This window comes from Neomonachus schauinslandi, chromosome 11 (assembly GCF_002201575.2).
Source record: "Neomonachus schauinslandi chromosome 11, ASM220157v2, whole genome shotgun sequence".
In the NCBI taxonomy this organism is placed as follows: domain Eukaryota; kingdom Metazoa; phylum Chordata; class Mammalia; order Carnivora; family Phocidae; genus Neomonachus; species Neomonachus schauinslandi.
Window position 1 is genome coordinate 1,554,427 of NC_058413.1, and position 17,532 is coordinate 1,571,958.

Below are 17,532 nucleotides of genomic sequence, written 5' to 3' on the forward strand. Positions count from 1 at the left end.
GCCCAGTTCTCAGAAGGCCCTAGACTGATGGAGGAAGCATAGCCCAGCTCTGAAGGGACCCTAGACTGATGGTAGAAGCACAACCCAGATCTTGGGGAGCCCTGAACTGATGGAGGTAGCATAGTCCAGCTCTCAGGGGACCTTAGACTGATGGGGGAGGCATAGTCCAGCTCTCAAGGGATCCTAGACTGATGGAGGAGGCATAGCCTAACTCTCAAGAGGCCCTAGACTTACGGGGGAGGCATAGCTCAGTTCTCAGAAGGCCCTAGACTGATGGAGGAAGCATAGCCCAGCTCTGAAAGGACCCTAGACTGATGGTAGAAGCACAACCCAGCTCTGGGGGAGCCCTGAACTGATGGAGGAAGCGTAGCCCAGCTCTCAGGGGACCCTAGACTGATGGGGGAGGCACAGCCCAGCTCTTCGGGAACCTTAGACTCATGAGGGAGATAGAGCCCTGTTCTTGGGGGGCCCTGGCTTAATAGGGTGAGACAACCTTGGCCTCAGGCAGCTCCAGACTATGTGGGAGACACAGTCCTGCCCAATGGGGAGGCTCAGCCCAGCCATGGGGTGCTGCCTCTGGCAGACAGGGTCTCCCACCCCTGGAGCCCAGGGTCTGAGGAAGGGAGGAAGGGTGTGGGTAGTGTGTGAATGGCCTCTCATGGCCTGGCCCAGCTCTGAGCACCCTGTGCGGCTCTTTCAGCCTCAGCCTGAAGCCCTCAGAGGCTCCAGAACTGGACGAGGATGAGGGTTTCAGCGACTGGTCCCAGAAGCCAGAGCAGCGACGGCAGCCCTGGGGGGCCAGGGAGACCTCCAACTGCGGGGAGCCCCCTTGGGGCGAGAGTCCGGAGGGGCAGCAGGAGGAGGACAGGCAAGTGGGGGTCAACGTCTGGAGGCAGGGCTGCCAGGCAGGGGCTCTCTCCAGGCCCCCAACCTGTGCCTGAGACCCGGCCACCAGCCCCGCGAAATGCCCCGGAGCCAGGAGCAGGGGGAAGGGAGGAAGAGAGCTAGACAGCGGGGCGGCGGGCCGAGGGGCTGCGGGGAGGGCTGGGGAGGAAATCTCATTCCTGGGCTCCCCAGGGCCCCTGGGCCCCGTCCAGACCAGCTGCGGCCCGGGCCAGGCTGTTGCCACGTCAGCACACATCTGCAGCCCACTTACGTAATGGAGGCTCTGCGCCCCTGCCGCCCGCCCGCCCTTCCTCCCTCGGGGCTGGCTGATCTCCATTCCCACGGAGGGGAGCAGGTATTTCCAGATGTGCGGGCCTGTGAGCCGGCCTGGAGGGACAAGCTTTCCAGATGTGCAGACGTGTTTGCTGGTCTGAACCGGGCAGGCGGGGGTGGGGGCCGAAGCACCCCTGGGGCCCAGGGATGGGATGGGGGTTGCGCCCAGAGCCTCACCCCCACCCCGATTCAGGGGTCTGAGTGCTCCCCACGCCCTGCAGGCATGCTCAAGGCCCCCGACTGTGGACAGGGTCCAAGCTCTGCTCAGGAGCTTCAGGCTTGGGGGGCAGGGTCCCCTGGTTACCTTGAACGTCACCAGACCCATGTCTCTCCCCTCTTTGGGCCACCTCCCGGCCCTTCGAGGCCCCTCAGGAGCCTCGAGCTCTAGCTAAGATCCCCCAATTGTCCCGCCACCCTTTCTCCACCCTACAGGGAAGCTCCCACACCCGCCTGGCTGGCCCCTGCCCACCAGTGCCCCTTCCGGGCCTCAGTTTCCCCCATCTGCCTTTGGGAATCAGTGCACACTCTGCATGTCTAAAATGGGTCTGGGGTCAGCAAGGCTGGCCTGTGCGCTGGCGTCCAGTGGCTTAGCCCTGCTGGCTCCCTCCTCTCTCCTGCCGGCCACAGGCCACCGCTGTCCCAACAGCAGGGGGCACTTTGGCTCTTCTGTCGAACCCTCCTGCTCTCTAGCAGCCCTCCTCCCCGCCCCACACCTGCCGAGTCCCGGTACCCGCCGCAGCTGAATGGGCCCTCTGTGCGCCTGCCGCTGCCTGGGACCGACCCACATTGGGCGGTGGGTCTGGGTCTTGAGCTGGCACCAACACCAAGGGGCGTGAAATCATGGAAAATTCGAGAATTTCCCATCTTACCCAGGTTCAGTCCTGCTCAAACGCAGAGCCATGCTGGCTGCCAGGAGGCAGCGATCTTCGCTCTGACCTCTGCCCTCGCCTTGTCCTCCAGCTGACCAGCCCCCAAACCACCCACAGACCCTGCCCCACTGCTATGCAAAACCCTTCCTCCTCAGGCTCCTTGCCTCCCTCACAGAGCAGGGCAGGAGCAAGTGGGAGCCAAGGCCAGCAGGGAAGACACAGACAAGCACGACCTGGGCTGCGGCCTGTCCAGAGAGCCTGGAGACTGGGTCTAGCCTCAGAGTGCAGGTGGCCCCTGGTCAAGAGAGTGCATCCTGAGCAGCAGAACTCTGGCAGTGAGCACCATTCTCCAAGGGCCCCAGGGACAGAGGGCTGGCTCTGAGGTCCTTGGACCCATCTCCCCAATGAGGCTGGGGTCTCAGGATTCCTTGGCGCTCAACTGGTCTGACTGCCCCCATCTTTCAGATGGAGAAACTGAGGTTTGGACACAGGAAGGGGCTTGAGGCAAGCAACTGAACGACCTTCTGTGGGATTGCCTTCCTCTTCCCAGGTCCCACCAGCACGCCTTCAGGAACCGGGACGGAGATGAGCAGAGCCCAGCCAGTGTTTGCCTGGAGGCGTTGCATCTGAGCCCCAGCTCAGAGCTCCAGGAGGGGCCTGGGACAGAGGAGATAGAGCCCAAGAGCCCAGAGGGGACCATGCAGGGCAGCCTGGGCCCAGCAGAAGCTGAGGAGGCAGATGAGCAGGTGGTGGTGGCTCCCCTTGGGGTGGGCACACTCAAACCGCTGGGCTGGGTCTGTGTCTGCTGACTGCATGTTCTGTGAGCCTTGCTGGGCTGGCTTAAAGGGGGACCCACCCCCACCCCCAGACTCTAGCACCCACATTCTCGGAGGGTGGAGGGGCTTGCTGACCCTGGGATCAAGTGAGAACTGCAGAGAATTCGAGAACCAGAGCATGTCAGGGCTGGAAAGGGCCTGAGGCCCAGGGAGGGGAAAATGTTTGCTCCAACAAGTCCTGGACGGGGCAGGAGGGGTGCAAAGGGGGTGCTCATCATATAACCTCTGATGTTCTGTTTCTAGCACCAGGAATGCCAGCAGCCCAGGACACCCAGCCCCCTGGTCTTGGAGGGCGCTACTGAACAGGGCTCGCCTCCCCTGAGCCCCAGCACCAAAGTAGGTCAAGCCCCAGAGCCTGCTGCCTTTTCCTCTATCCCAGAATCACGACCAAATGACAGCCCCAGAGAGGCAGCCACACGTCACCTCCAGGAATAGGGAGCACATCCTGCTCTTTCTCTGCTATTCCCCCAAGCCCAGCACTCAGCCCAACCCTGAGAAATGAATCGTGGAAGGCTGGATTGGTGGACGGGAGCCACTGGGGCAATGGGGGGGGGGGGGGTGTGGGCTCTGGCTGAAGGCTCACATCTCGGCTTGCTCTCCACAGCTCATCGACAGAACCGAGTCCCTGAACCGCTCCATCAAGAAGAGGTGTGCCTGCTCTTTTCCAGACTAGGACTCAGGGTTCCCCAAGAGAGGGTTGAAGAGAGGGGTCTGGGGGCCAGAGATCCAGGGGCCTGAGGGAGCTCTGGTAGGGGCTTGGGGTGGGGTGTACAAGCCAAGTGAGGGAGCATGGGGCGTGACCCTTCTCCTACCCTCCAGTAACAGTGTGAAGAAGTCCCAGCCAGCGCTGCCCATCTCCAAGATTGATGAGCGGCTGGAACAGTACACCCAGGCCGTCGAGGTATGCTTAAGCCTCTCCTCTTCTGCTGGGTCCCTCCTCCATTCATGCACCCATTTCCCATCCAACCAAGACCCTTCCATTCAACCAAGACTTCTCCATCCAACCAAGACCCCTCCACCCAACCAAGAGCCCTCCATCTAACCTACACCCTCCATCCAACCAATACCCTTCCATCTAACAAGGACCACTCCATCTAATCAATACCCCTCCATCCAACCAAGAGCCCTCCATCCAACCAAGACCCCTCCATCCAACCAAGACCCTTCCATCCAACCAAGATCCCTCCATCCAACCAAGAGCCCTCTACCCAACCAAGAGCCCTCCAACCAACCTACACCCTTCCATCTAACCAAGACCACTCCATCTAATCAATAACCCTCCATCCAACCAAGACCCTTCCATCCAACCAAGACCCCTCTATCCAACCAATACTTCTCCATCCAACCAATACCCTTCTATCTAACCAATGCTCCTCCATCCTACAAGTGTCCTTCCTTACAAACAACACTCCTCCATCCAACCACCACTCATTCAAACTTATACCCCTCCATTCAACCAACACCCTCTCATCTAACCTATATTCTTTTTTTAAAAAGATTTTATTGATTTATTTGGGAGAGAGAGAGAGCAAGAGAGAGCGAGCACATGAGTGGGGGGAGGGGCAGAGGGAGAAGGAGAAACAGACTCCCCGCTGCGCAGGGAGCCTGATGCAGGACTCAATCTCAGGATTCTGAGACCATGACCTGAGCCGAAGGCAGACGCTTAACTCACTGAGCCACCCAGGCACCCTAACTTATATTCTTTTTTTTTTTTTTTAAGATTTTATTTATTTATTTGACAGAGAAAGACACAGCGAGAGAGGGAACACAAGCAGGGGGAGCGGGAGAGGGAGAAGCAGGCTTCCCGCAGAGCAGGGAGCCCGATGTGGGACTCGATTCTGGGACTCCAGGATCATGACCTGAGCCGAAGGCAGTCGCTTAACCAACTGAGCCACCCAGGCGCCCCTAACCTATATTCTTATATTCAACAATCACCCCTCCATCCAACCACCACTTATTCCAACCTACGTTCCTCCATGCAACCAAAACCCCTCCATCCTAATACCCCCCTCTCCAACCAACACCCCTCCATTCTACCCATGCTCCTCCAACCCTCTGCCATGAGCAGCATGACAGCACCATCTCTGTCTCTAACCCCACCATGTCACCTGTGCTTTTCGGATTAAGAGAATGTTTCACAAGTACACCGAATGGAGGAACATGCATTTTTTCAGAGTGCCCTACTGTAGACCTTCACTGGGAAAGCATTCCTGTGGAAATACAAAGATACAGAGGAAATCGTCTATGTGTTGGAGGGTCTCACACTGGCCTCTCTAACATGTCCCATGTGGCTGTTCACTATAGTGGTCTCTTTCTCCTCTGCAGACTGCTGGCCGGACCTCCAAGCTAACCCGCCAGCCCTCCATTGAGCTGCCCAGCATGGCCGTGGCAAGCACCAAGAGCCGGTGGGAGACAGGAGAGGTGCAGGCTCAGTCCACTGCCAAGGCCCCCTCCTGCAAGGTAGGACTCATCCCAGGGAGAGTCGGGGTTCCCTTGATAAGGCAAGTATGAGACTGTCCGGGCTGAAATGTGGGTAGACAGAGCACTGGGACATTTGGGGGGCGGCATTCACCAGGCTGGTCCCCAGAGTGGAAGGTCATATGGGGCAACTGGTTGGCCCAGGGCAGGTAGATGGTGCCACCTTCCCTTTCCTACCTCCTCCCCTGGGCTCTCACACAAGGAAGCAGGTGGGCAGGCCTAGGCCCCAGTCAGGAAAGGCCAGGCAGGAGAGAGAGGACCAGCACTTCGAATCCTCCATAGTCGAGGGTATACACCCGTAACATGTCCTTCCTCTGCCCCCAGGATATTGTAGCTGGAGACATGAGCAAGAAAAGCCTCTGGGAGCAGAAAGGAGGCTCCAAGAAGACATCATCGACAATTAAGGTAGGGTGTATATGTGGTTGATGTAGGGAGGGCAGGTCCAGCAGTTGAGAGCGAAGAGGGGCCGTCCTCAGTGCATCTGGGAGGGCTCCTCAGAGGCAGCATTGCCTGCTCTCACCTTTGCTCTTGGTCTCTTCCCCAGCAGAGCACCCCATCTGGAAAGAGGTATAAGTTCGTGGCCACCGGACATGGGAAGTATGAGAAGGTGCTCGTGGACGAGGGCTCGGTGCCCTAGGGGGCCCTTCCTGGTGAGTCCAAGGCAGTGGCCCGAGCATGAGGCGTCGTGCGGTGGGAACGTGGTGGCGTGCACAGGGCCTGCTTGTTACAGGCTGCCAGGGCGGCCTCGGAGCTGGCCGGAACCTAGGCTTGGCTCGGCCTCCCTGCCCTACAGACTCCCCTGAACAAGCCCCGTCTTACACTGCACGCGACTGCTTTTCTCCCATGGCTGGCTTCAGCTTTATACAGCTCTACTGTGCAGGGAAGCTCAAACCTCCTTCTGGGAGGTGGGTGAGCTCATCCTGGCCACTGCAGGACTGGCATCAGAGGAAGTGGACGGGAAGGGGTCCTGGGAACTTGGGTCTGTGTCTTCGAGGGGCCAGAGCCTTGGTCTCGCTCTCCCATCAGGGGTCCGCTCCAGTCTCCACCACCCTGCCGAGTGAAGAAACATGGTCCGCTGCCACAGTTAGATACACTTTATTAGTGGCCTGGGTCCCGGGATCCATTTCCAGCACCCATTACGCCTTGGGTGATGCAGCTGGCCGCCTACTGGCCTCTTCTTCCCCTCCTGTGTCCTGCTCCCAGGCACCACTGTGTCCCTCTCCCATCGCTGCTGACCCCATCAGAGCCCTGGCCCACACCCTGAGTCAGACCCCAGCTGACTGCAGACTGGGAGCCCCAAAGCTGCATGAGGCCTGGGGTCCCCTTCACTGCCTCAACCCCTCCATTGGGCTCCTCTCCTGCCCCAGGACTGAGGACAACCTCCTCACCTAGCCATTGAAGCTGGGTCCTGACTGATGGTGAGACCCTCCCCCTATCTCCTAGCAGCGAGCCCCCATCATGCTTTGTCCCCTAGGTGAGAGAAACTGAGGTGGGCAGCAAAAGGGACAGGGCATGGGGTCCAGCTCCCCAAAATGTCAGTCAAACCACTGATGCAGCTATGGGTGCTGACCGACAACTGAATCACCCTGACCGGTTCCACTCTGCACAGCAAACATAAATCTGTCCCGTCTTTCATGGTGGGCGGGGGCCGGGCACCGCAGAGCCTAGCCCCCGCATCCTCCCCACCCTGTCGAGCCTCAGAGTTCATGTCATGCTCAGAGGCCCTCCCTGCCTGCCTGCAGCCCCTCAGGAGCCCCGGGTGCACCCCTGCACCTCTTTGCCCCGGGTCCCAAGCCGAGGGCCGGCCTGTGCGAGGTGGACTCATCTACCCCCCTCCATAGCTGTGGTGTGTGCTTCCCTTCTCACGCAATCCTTTCCCCCGTCAACCCCCACATTCTACCCCAATGCAGGCCCCTCTTCTGGAATCTGGCCTCCTCCCACGCCCCACCTGCCCCCGGCCTCTTCCCCGATCCACCGCAGTTCATGCTGCCGCCCACCCGACATGCCCCCTCCTGGCTGCCCAGCATCCGTCTGGCCCTGGTGTCCTCTTCAGTGGCCGTGGCCTCCCAGATGGACCCCCTGTCCCTCTTCTGTCCACACCATGGTCCTGGGCCCTGGTGCTGCCCGGGCCATTCACTGGAGCCTCCAGCCGGCCGCCGTCCGGTTAAAGTTCTTGGGCTTGGGGTTCAGGTCCAGGATGGAGGAGTGGACTCTGGGAGGGGGCCGGGTGGCTGCCTCCTGCAGCTTCCGAGCGTTGAATCGTGGCCTGCACAGGAAGGGCAAACGGCCCAGGCCAGCCAGGGTACAAGCCCCGTCCCTGGGCCCGACCCGGCCGCTTTGGGACTTGGCCACTGACACGCGATACAGCACCGCGTTCCACATCCTGGAGGCCCTGGAGGCTGGGGGCCGGGACACTGGGTCCACGGGGGATGTCACCTCCTGCTCCCCACACTCTGGGCTCTGCTCTGGCCCCGGGAATGGGGACGCCTCTGCCTCCTCCATCAGCTGCTTCTTGAGGCGCGTCCAGCCACTGAGCTGGGGCTTGGGTGCAATTCTGGGGACAGGACATGGGTGCGGGCCTGAGAGTGGGGCAGGGGATGAGGCTCCATAGGGTCTGGAGACCAGCTCAGCCTCAGTGGCAGGGCCAGACACAAGGGGCTCCTCCAAGTGCTCAGCTTCAGGGGCCTCAGAGGCTGGCCTGTGAGGCGAGGGTGCCGGTGAGCGGTAGGCAGGGGCGATGGGCACCACAACCTGAGTGCTGGCCTCTCTGGGCACCGAGACCTCAGAGCCTGGGGGTGGCCTGGGCACAGGGGGTGCCTCAGGCCAGGGACTGGCAGCCAGGGCCTCAGTGGGCAGCGAGTGGATGTGGGCCATGGGGACCAGGGGCTGGGCCCCAGGAGGGCACGGGGCTGTGTCTCGGTCCTGCCCCCCAGGTCCCCCATCTGGGGCCATCTGGCGGGGCTCAAGGGTCCTGGCCTGTGGGGATGGCACTAGCCGGATGTGCACCTGGCTGACGTGGGTGACCCCTGCTGTGGGGGCTGAGACCTGTGTGAAGCCACTGGGGGACCGGGCAGGGTCTGGGGCCGGGGTCGTGAGCCGAGGCCCTGTGGCCTTGAAGTGAGTGGCCAGGCTCCTGCTCTGGGTGAAGCTGAAGGGGAATATGGACTTCTGCAGGGGTGACGCCACATGGTGGATGATGGAGCTGCAGGGGGAGCGGGGCAGGGCGGCCACAGGGCGTGGGGCCTCTGTGGGACACGGGACCTCCGTGGGGCGTAGGGCCTCTGAGGGACACAGGGCCTCTGTGGGGTCTGGGGCCTCTGCGGGGCGCAGGGTCTCCGTGGGACGCGGGGCCTCCGTGGGGTGTGGGGCCTCCGCCGGGCGCGGGGCCGTGGGCTCCTGGTCCTGGCTGGCCTCGCTCACGGGGGACAAGGAAGTGCGGAAAGCCCCCAGTGGCACAAGGGGCCCTGTCATCTTCTTCCGGGCGGCCTTCCTCAGAAGTTTCTGCAGACGCACGTTGTCCTTCCCTGGCTTGGGCAGCAGGGGTGGTGGGGGTCCAGAGGGCCCCTGGGGGCACAGGCCAGCCACGATGAGCATTGTCGTACCCTGGGGAGGAGAGGGACAGCCATCAGGTTAGCCCTCCGCACTGCCAGCACCCCTCCCGCAGGGGCACGATGTTCCCCCATCATGTGGGAGGACCTGAGGCCGAGGGGTCACTGCCTGACCATCAGAAGCTCTGCTTCCTGAGCACTTGGCATCTGCCGGGTGCGTCCCTGGCAAATCTGTCTGCATCAGCAACTCTGCAGGGCGGCTCCACCTCCGGCTGGCTTAGAAAGGAGTCCACCCAGGCCTGAGCCCCTCAGTGGGTGATGGACGAGGGTGCCACCCGGGTGCACAGCCTGGGCCGTGAGACCCGCGGGCAAGCTCCAAGGGGGAGGCACGTGCTGGGCCGGCGGCCCACCAGGGCAGGAAGAGCGCCTGCCCGCAGACGCGTGAGGGGCGCCATGCCGTCGCCAGTCTGACCACAGGCTCGTCCACTGTGAGCCAGCGGTAAGGGTGGCGGCCAGAGGCTCAGGAAAGCTGAGGCTGCATCATCAGAGGTAGATTGGCCGGGAGGTGGGAGCAATTTTCGCTGAGCTACGCTAAATGGGATATTCCCGCAGACATCCTGGCTGGGGTGGTCCTGGCCAAGCCGCCTGCCCTGGTTTCTGGGCGCCACGTGCTTGCAAGGACTTTGACAAATGGCGTCTGGGCCAAGCCAGAGGCCGGCCGGTTTGTGGGAGGAAGGAGGCCTGGAGCTGCTGCCCTGTGGGGGCTGGCTCTGTCAGTCAGGAGCGGATCTGCCTGGGGAGGGGCCTGAGGGGTCTGCCCGGGGCTCACTCTTGGCTGTGCCTGCTTCTGGGGGCCCAGGACCCCAGGAACCACGGGAACGCCAGGTCTAGCTCTGGGGCTGCCAGGCTAGCAGGCGAGCAGGCGATGGGCAGAACCCCCTCCACCTTGAGTCATGCAAAGGCCCAGGGCCCCGGGGCCCAGCGTCGGGAAAGCAAGCTTCCAACGTGGAAGCAGACACAGGGTTTCGATGGCTGGAACAGGAAGGCTGCCCCTGGGGGAGGGGGGAGTGTAGGTAGGGCGAGGGTGGCCTTTGGAGACAGACTGGAGGCACGGAGGGCAGGGCAGGTAGCCCCTCCCCAGACCGCAGCCTCATGCTCCCACCAACGCCTGTGTTTCAGCTCTCCTGAGACTACGGGTGCTTCTGGCAGCAACCTCCACGCTCGAGGGGGAGAGTCCAGCCTGATGCCCACCCCGGCCCTGCCATGGGAGCCGCTGCCATGACCTGCTTGGCCTGCCTGCACCCCTCCATCATCCACCACAACCGCCACCTCTCTGCTCCTCGACCCCCTTGACTTCTCTCCCCTCCCACTCTCTGACCCCCACTCTGCCTCTCATGGCAGGGGCAGGAAAGGGACTGTCACTGGTGATTGACCCAAGGGGCCACCCCCACAGAGGCCGAGGCTTCCTAAGGAAGGCCCAGGCTGGGCAGAGAGAATACCTGCTGGGGAACCTCCAGATCAAGAGACAGTGACTCCTGCACCACATTCTCAGGCCCTGCACCGCCCCCCCAGCCCCTGCTTGCAGCCTTCTCCTTCTAGTGCAATAAAGCTCCTCGTGTGTTCCAAATTCTCATTCTGTGTTCACTAACTGGGGAGCAACAAGGGAGCAGTGCCAGCCCAGTTGGAAATCCCTCCCTACCCACACTGGACAGTGGTAGCACCCAGGTCTCTGGCCTCCAGAATCAGATACTGTTCGGTCCCATGGCCTTCTGCAGTGTTAGACTCTGGGATCTGAGGTGTATGGTGGCTTAAGTTGGGGTGCAGTTGATGGGTGAGGTCCAGTCTTCTTCCAGAACATCTGTGATGCTACCCCCACCCTTGAATGGCCTGATTAAACTTTACTGCCCTTGAAACAGTGTGCTTTTCTGGTCTTTGCCCCTAGACTGTGCCCCCCCCCAAAAACAACACTCCCCCTTGGGCTTATCCCCCATCCTAGCACCTGGGATACGCTCAGTGAAGATTTGGTGGATGGACAGATGTAGATGGTGAATGATGGGTGGGTGGAGACAGATGGGTGGATGGATGGATTGGTGGAAGGGTGGTTAGGTGGATGGGCGGAGTGATGATAGATGGAAGGGTGGAGGGACAGATGTAGATGATGGATGATTAGTGAAGGGGTAGAGGGATGGATGGATGGATGGATGGATGGATGGATGGATGGAAGAAGGGGTGGAGGATGGATGGGTAGATGGATGGATGGGTGGGTGGATGAGTGGAGGAACGATAGACATAGATGGATGGGTGGAAGGAGGGGTGAATGGGTAGATGGATGGATGGATGGATGGATGGATGGATGGATGGATGGATAGATGAATGGATGGGTGGGTGGAGGGGGGTGGATGGATGGATGGATAGATGGATGGATGGATGTTTGAAGGAGTGGAAGGATGGATGGATGGGTAGATGGATGGATGGGTGGATGGATGGAGGGATGGATGGAGGGATGGATGGACAGATGATGGGTGAAGGGGTGGAGGGATGGATGGAAGGGTGGGTAGATGAATGGGTGGGTGGATGGATGGATGGTTGGATGGATGGATAATAGATGGGAGGGTGGGTAGATAGATGGGTGGATGGATGGATGGGTGAAGGGATGGAGAGATGGATGGATAGATGGATTGATGTATAAATAGAAAGGTGGGTGGATGAATCTTGGGTAATGGATGGATGGGTAGATAAAGAATAGATGGATGGGTACATGGGTGGATGTACAGAAGGTAGATGGACAGAAAAATCATTGTGAGAACAGTAAATGGGAGAAGAGGTGGAGAGGCAGTTGGATCAGTGTGCGCCGGACAGTGGGTGGCTGGGTGGCTGGGTGGGTGGGTGTGCTGGTGGATAGCTGGATGCCGGTTGGATGGACAGTGGAAAGGAGGAAAGAAGGAAGCTAGTGAATATGAGAATGCATGTATGGGAACAAATGGGTGGGTGGGCGGGTGGGGGAGTGGACCAGTGTGTGAAGGGGGAGAGCACGACCATGCTCCCCAGCCCTGAGCCCAGATGGCCTCATTGTCTGGGGAACCCTTTCGAAGAGCAGGACCACTGGACCTCTGGCATTCTAGGCCTGGCTCTGCTCAGAATGTACGTTTTTTGAAGTCTTCGGGGTCACAGTCTGCCTGCCTCCCCGAGGATAGAGTAAATATGGGCAAGTCAGGAGTGTTAAAACTCCACGAAGCCACAGCCATCTCTTCTCACCCACGGTCCACTCCGGAGACTGCATCCAGGGCCATGCTCTACCAGCTAGGGAGCATCTCCCAGGGCACATGCCGCTCTCTCCCTTCCCACCCAGCCCGGATGGGATATCTGCCAAGGGCAGCCGCAGAGGTGGCCACGGTATCCATGGCTGGGCACTGAGCCGGGACCAGAATGGATGGCCCCGTGGGATGTGAGGCGGATGGGGTGGACTATGCCAGGCAGCCAGCCTGCCCTGACCCACCGGGGCCCCTCTCAGAATACTCAGCACCCCAGCCCAGCCTCGGGGATGAGGATCCAGGGTTTGACTCCTCTGAGAACCGCTGACCCCGCTGCTGCCGTGATGTCAAACCTCCACCCCTCAGAGCCTTCGGGCCAGGACCTGCCCACCTAAAGGGTCCAGAGGACCAGAAGGGCCACTGCCCGAGGGGTACCTGGCCTGGGATGCTCAAGCACTGCCCTTCTGTTCTGTGCTGCCTGCCTGAGATCCCCGGCTACCCCATCACTCCCTGTCCCAAGCACCAAATGCTCCCCCCAAAAGGAGCAAACCAGTGAGCTACCATGGTGCAGAAGCACCCAAGGCGTGTGGTGTGGCAGATGCACAGGGCTGGGGCAGGATTGTCCCCGAAGTGCTGTGTCAGCAGCTTCTATCTGGGGCCTGGCAGAGCCTAAGCCTGTGGGGCTGGCAGAAGCGTGGGCGCCCAGGACCCGTACAAGGTCCCTTGGGGCCCCACCACCCCCATCCATGCAAACTGGGGCCAGGACCCAGACTGAGGGGGAGCCTGTTCTCCCCCCCCACTCTGGGGTCACCCCTGAAGACAGCTGGAGTCAAGATCTTTGGGGGGCCTCCTCTCCCTCTCATGGCTTCCCCCATACTCTGTGGCCTCACTCAGCTTTGCTGGCTTTAGAAGCCCACCCTCCACCGTCCCTGGGCTGCACTGTCCCTGAGGTCCCCCTAGCCAACCCCTTTCTGGGGTTGAGATCAGTCCTCCACCCCAACCAGGGCTGGGCCACCCCTATCCCTTGCCTCCACCCCAGGTCCCCAGACCCCCTCCAGCCCCCAGGGCAGGCTCCTGCCCTGCCCTTTCCTCCCACCCCGGCAGGGCCAGGCCAGGTGGACTGGGGTGTGGATTACCTGTCGAAGGCTCTCGGAGGCCTGCGGCCTGTCCAGCAGTGCCGGCTCAATACCGTCCCGCTGCATCACGGGCCTGGTGCCCCGAGGAGGAGGTCATGGATACCCAAAATAAAACCTGTGCGATTCCTCTGACCTCAGCACCCGCTCTCTGGCTCGGCCCATTCAAGGGAGAGCACCTGCCAGAGGCCGAGGCCACTGAGCGGGCAGGCACCCTCCTCTGCTGGCCGAGCACGGCCACTGCAGGGCCTGTGGCATATGCCCATCTGCAGGTGCAGCTCCTAAGAACGACCTGGCCTGGGCAAGGGGCAGCCCGCAGCTCCCGGAAGCCGGGCACCCGCAGTCTGAGCAGGGCTGGGCGTGCACGGGGCTTCCCGGGCCAGACTCCAGCATGGCCTACTGACGAGGACAAATGCTCCCGAATGTGCTGTCCCCACGTGTGTGCCCCCATCTGTCTGTGTATGTATGTTGGGGGTGGGGTGTCCTCAGGTCTCTGTGAGCGGAGCGAGAAGCCCCACCATGGGGAGGAGGCATGGTGGGCCCCCAGGAGCTCCTCGGGGACCTCCCCTGGAAGGGATTCTTCAGGTGGTCCCACTGGGCAGAGTTGGCCAAGGGTCAGCGGCATGTGGCCCGTCAAGCCCTTGCCCATCCGAGGACCCGGGCAGCTGGAGGGAACAGCTTTCAGACAGGAGGGCAGGGCCGTCCCCAGCAGCTCGGGCCTCGGGGAGGTGGGCGGGCGAGGGTCTCTGTCCCCTCGCTGTGTGGCTGTGGGCATGCCTCTCCTGTCTTGGGTCCCTGTGGCCTTATCTCCAACATGGAGGGACTGTGGAACCCTTCCAGAAGCCTCTGAGGACCCAGAGCAGGCACGGAGCCACATGGAGCTGGGGCTGGGGCGTGTGAGTCTCCTGCCGGTCACGTTGTCGTCCCTGACTCGAAGCCTCCAGAGGGCAGGGGCCTCATCTGCGTCTCCCCAGGGCTCACCCCTGTTCTGTGTGCGGGCCCACCAGCTGTTGCCCTGGGCCAAGCCGTCCCACAGACCCCACCATCTGTGCTCGGCAGCCCCTTGCCTGGAGTCCTCGGGTCTGGAAAGAGGTGCCCAACGGCTCCGGCCCCTCTCCGAGTCTCGGTTTCCCTAATCTGAAGGCCAAGCAAGGGGACCATCAGAGGCCTGGGCAAGATGTCTGCCGGGTGGATGGTATCGCCTGGAGTCCCGCGGACAGAAGGGCCAGGCTCCGCCGGCAGAGGATGGAGCGTGTGGTGAGCGGCACGCAGAGCCTGGCCGTGGGGGGAGAGGTCCCCAGGATCTGGACCCCCAGACGGGGAGCTCCCACGCTGATGGCAGAGGTACAGCCCTGGCCTTGCGGAGGGCCAGCCACTGGGGGCGGTGAGGACCCTTAGCACTCGAGATCCTGCTTGGGCTGTTACTTCTCTGGCCCATCCGTCCTGTAGGCTCCAGGTCTGGTCACTAAGCAAGGCTCAGACGTGACAGATGCCTGGCCGAGGACTCACAGAGCCCTCCACTCCACAGAGTGCTCCGGGACCTCGGGCCACGTGCTCTGACTGAGGAGGCAGGTGGGCCTGCAGCAAAGGACGCACACCCCAGATACCGCGCAGGGAGGGCGGCGGGGCTGGGGGAGTCGGGGCCCCAGGCAGGGGCCCCCACAGCAGCCCGGCCCACAGAGAGACTTGGGCTGCATCCCCCGGGCCACCCAGCTGGTCCTGTCAGCCCTCGTCAGCCCTCCTCAGCCCGTCAGGAATGTGCCCTCTGTCGGGGGTGGGGTGGTAAAAATAGAAGCTGACACTCTTCCTTGTCTCCTTCTCCACACACGTCCCCCCACCCTCGCCTCCTCAGGCCCCCTCCTCGGCTGTTCCTATACTTGGTAAGGGGCCTTCATGGGCACAGCCCCTTCCTGCCTGCGCCAGGCGCCCGGCCACCCAGCCCCTGGCCAATGGGCTGCTGGGCAAGATCGAATGTCACTATAACATGAGTTCGTGAGCAGAGCGGGCAGTGCCCGAGCCGGTCCTGTCCACAGGGAGCTCCAGCCCGTCTCTCCAGACTCAGCCACAGGTCGGTATGGCCCAGGGCTGGGCAGGGCCGGCCCGACATTCGAGGCGCATCTGGGGTCCCGGGGTGCTGAGGGTCCAGGACACCATGTTCCCACATGTCTCAGCTCTGAGCACGGCAGCTTGGAGAACCCACAGAGCCACCCCCAGGTCCCAAGGGTGCTGGCATGGAGGGTGATGCTCTCCGACCCGAACATGGGGAAGCCGTTCCAAACCACAGCCCAGCAGCCGGGGAGGCCTGAGGAGGCAGGTGGGGGCTCCCTGGAGGGAAGCAGGGCGGAGGGCTGGGGAGAGGTGCAGGTGTCGAGATGGAGAGCCCAGGAAGGACACGGCCCACTGCTCAGAGGGCCGCCCGGTGCAGGGTCCTGGCTCGCCCCCGGGGCCTTTCCACGGGACTCCAGTAAGCTCAGGGGCCGAGGCCAGCTCCCCTCAGGAGTGGGGGGCTCTTGGCCTCAAGTGGTCATAGCCTCCAACCCCACCATTTGTAGAGCCAAGCACAAGGGGTCTCGTGTAATTGACCCCAGGAGCGGTTCCATGGGGAGAGGCGGCTGGGGGCTTCGGGGACAGCTCCCAGAGGTCAAGGACAGGAGCAAACAGGGCCAGGCCGGGGGCGGAGTGGGAACCTGGGATCTGTCCCCCACCTCTGCCTATGGAGGAGGGCACTTGCGCCCCAGAGGCCCCGCCCACGCTCCTTGCCCTTCCCGCCCTCCCCGCGCCTCCCCTGCCGGCTCCTTCTGGATGCCCTCGGCCATCCCATCGTGGGGGAGACCCGGGCAAGGAGCCCCTGCAGGGCAGGATGGGGGCCGAGGTTGTGCCGGCTGACGCAGCCAGGGGCCCCCAGCCGGTGGGGGGCAGGGCCTCCCGCCCTCCCCACCCCATCGTGTCACCTGGGAAGGAGGGAAGGAGGGTGTGCGTCTCCAAGGAGCTCTGACCTCAGGAGCTATTTTCACTCTACCTCCCTCCCCCACTCCACGCTGAGGGCAGAGCACGAAATGGACAACTGACTTCCTTCCCAGCTGTCGAAATGCTGCCCCCTGCCCTCCAGCACACCCCACCCCGGCCCCTCCCCGACAGACAGCGAGCTGGGGGCATGGAGCCACCCCGTGGTGGAGCCTTCGGGGCTCCACTGGGCAGAGGGGCAGGATCCTGGGGAAGCTTCCCCCACGTCGGTGAGTCTTTGCTGCCCTGACTCACAAAAGGGGCTTCCAGGCACCGTGCCTGGGGATATGGGGGTCCTCCTGGTGCCCCGCCCTTGGACTACAGCCCAGAAGGCGGGAGAGCAAGATGCAGGAGCTCTGGCGGGCCTGGGACACCTGCGGGGGCTGGGGGCTGGGGAGCTGGCCAGGAGGAGACCTGAGCCGGCGGCTCCCCTCACAGCCCCCCTCCCCGCGTCTTGGGTTTCTGGGCAGAGGTGTCTTGGCTAATTTGGGTGCCTATTTCTGGACACCCCAGCTGCCACTGTCTTCTTAAAAATAACCAGCCCCTGGGCTCAGGCCACAGCCGCCCCCTCTTGAGGCTGCTGACAGGTGTAGGGCCCTGCCAGGGTCGAGGGGAGCCCGGGCTCTCACTGACCCTCCCACCCTAGAGAGTGGCCCACGAGGAGGCTGAGACCCCCAGCTGCGCAGAGGCGGGAGGCTCTAACTTGAGGGGGCAGCAGAGTCCTCTTTCAGGAAAGAGCCGTTTCTTGGGCTGGGGTGGGGGAGCAGAGATCTGGGGGTTAATTTTGCACGGAGCTTAAACTGCTCTGGGAAAATTAACATTCTGGACAGAGGCATCAGAAAGCCGTTCCCACCTTGGCGATGTGATGTACATGCATCTTCAGATGATGAGCTTGTGTTCTTATACGAAGCTCCCGGGGGGTTGGGGGCACAACTACTGTGTCTTCCACTAAGCTGCGATATGTTGTCCTGAACGCCGTGTGTCAAGCCCCGGGCCCCTCAGTCATGTGCGGGGGCCAGCTCACGGAACGAGTGTCCCCGAGCGCGCTGGCCCGGCGCCGGCCGCACCTGCATACGTACGGCCGGGCCCGGGCACAGAGCTTCCCTGCAGACGTTGACAAATTCAAGAGCATCCCCGGGGCCTGGGAAAGCAGGCTGAGAGGGGCCGGCCGGATGGGGCTGTCCACTCAGTTCTTG

The 17,532-nt window shown here is 62.1% G+C and overlaps 2 protein-coding genes across 6 annotated transcripts in view; one reads left to right on the plus strand and one right to left on the minus strand.

Annotated features, from left to right (window-relative positions):
• LSP1 (lymphocyte specific protein 1) overlaps window positions 1-10,850 on the plus strand; it is an 87,726-nt gene extending 76,876 nt beyond the window's left edge. For 3 of the 5 annotated variants that reach the window (XM_044919237.1, XM_044919239.1, XM_044919241.1), the window contains exons 3-11: window positions 701-868; window positions 2,638-2,833; window positions 3,167-3,259; window positions 3,528-3,571; window positions 3,743-3,824; window positions 5,249-5,383; window positions 5,726-5,806; window positions 5,946-6,051; window positions 10,129-10,850. In XM_044919237.1, the coding sequence (XP_044775172.1) occupies window positions 701-868; window positions 2,638-2,833; window positions 3,167-3,259; window positions 3,528-3,571; window positions 3,743-3,824; window positions 5,249-5,383; window positions 5,726-5,806; window positions 5,946-6,038 (892 nt within the window). In that variant the 3' untranslated portion in view covers window positions 6,039-6,051; window positions 10,129-10,850. The remainder of the gene's footprint in view (window positions 1-700; window positions 869-2,637; window positions 2,834-3,166; window positions 3,260-3,527; window positions 3,572-3,742; window positions 3,825-5,248; window positions 5,384-5,725; window positions 5,807-5,945; window positions 6,052-10,128) is intronic. The other 2 variants (XM_044919238.1, XM_044919240.1) reach the window with 2 other exon arrangements.
• On the minus strand, window positions 7,535-9,404 carry LOC123326202 (proline-rich protein 33-like). The gene is made up of 3 exons (XM_044919536.1): window positions 9,360-9,404; window positions 8,717-9,004; window positions 7,535-8,644 (listed from the first exon to the last, which is right to left on the minus strand). Exons 1-3 carry the CDS (start codon window positions 9,402-9,404, stop codon window positions 7,535-7,537), a joined length of 1,443 nt encoding a protein of 480 aa, XP_044775471.1.
• Window positions 10,851-17,532: the final 6,682 nt, after the last annotated feature.

What these genes read in the sequence shown, in the direction of transcription:
- LOC123326202 (XM_044919536.1), bottom strand. Translation starts at nt 9,404, where the DNA reads ATGGCGCCCCTCACGCGTCTGCGGGCAGGCGCTCTTCCTGCCCTG. An exon ending in CAGGCGCTCTTCCTGCCCTG is followed by an intron (nt 9,005 to 9,359) that starts GTGGGCCGCCGG and finishes TCTCCTCCCCAG; the next exon opens with GGTACGACAATGCTCATCGT. An exon ending in AGACCCTGCGCCCCGCAGAG is followed by an intron (nt 8,645 to 8,716) that starts GCCCCAGACCCC and finishes TGTCCCACAGAG; the next exon opens with GCCCCACGCCCTGTGGCCGC.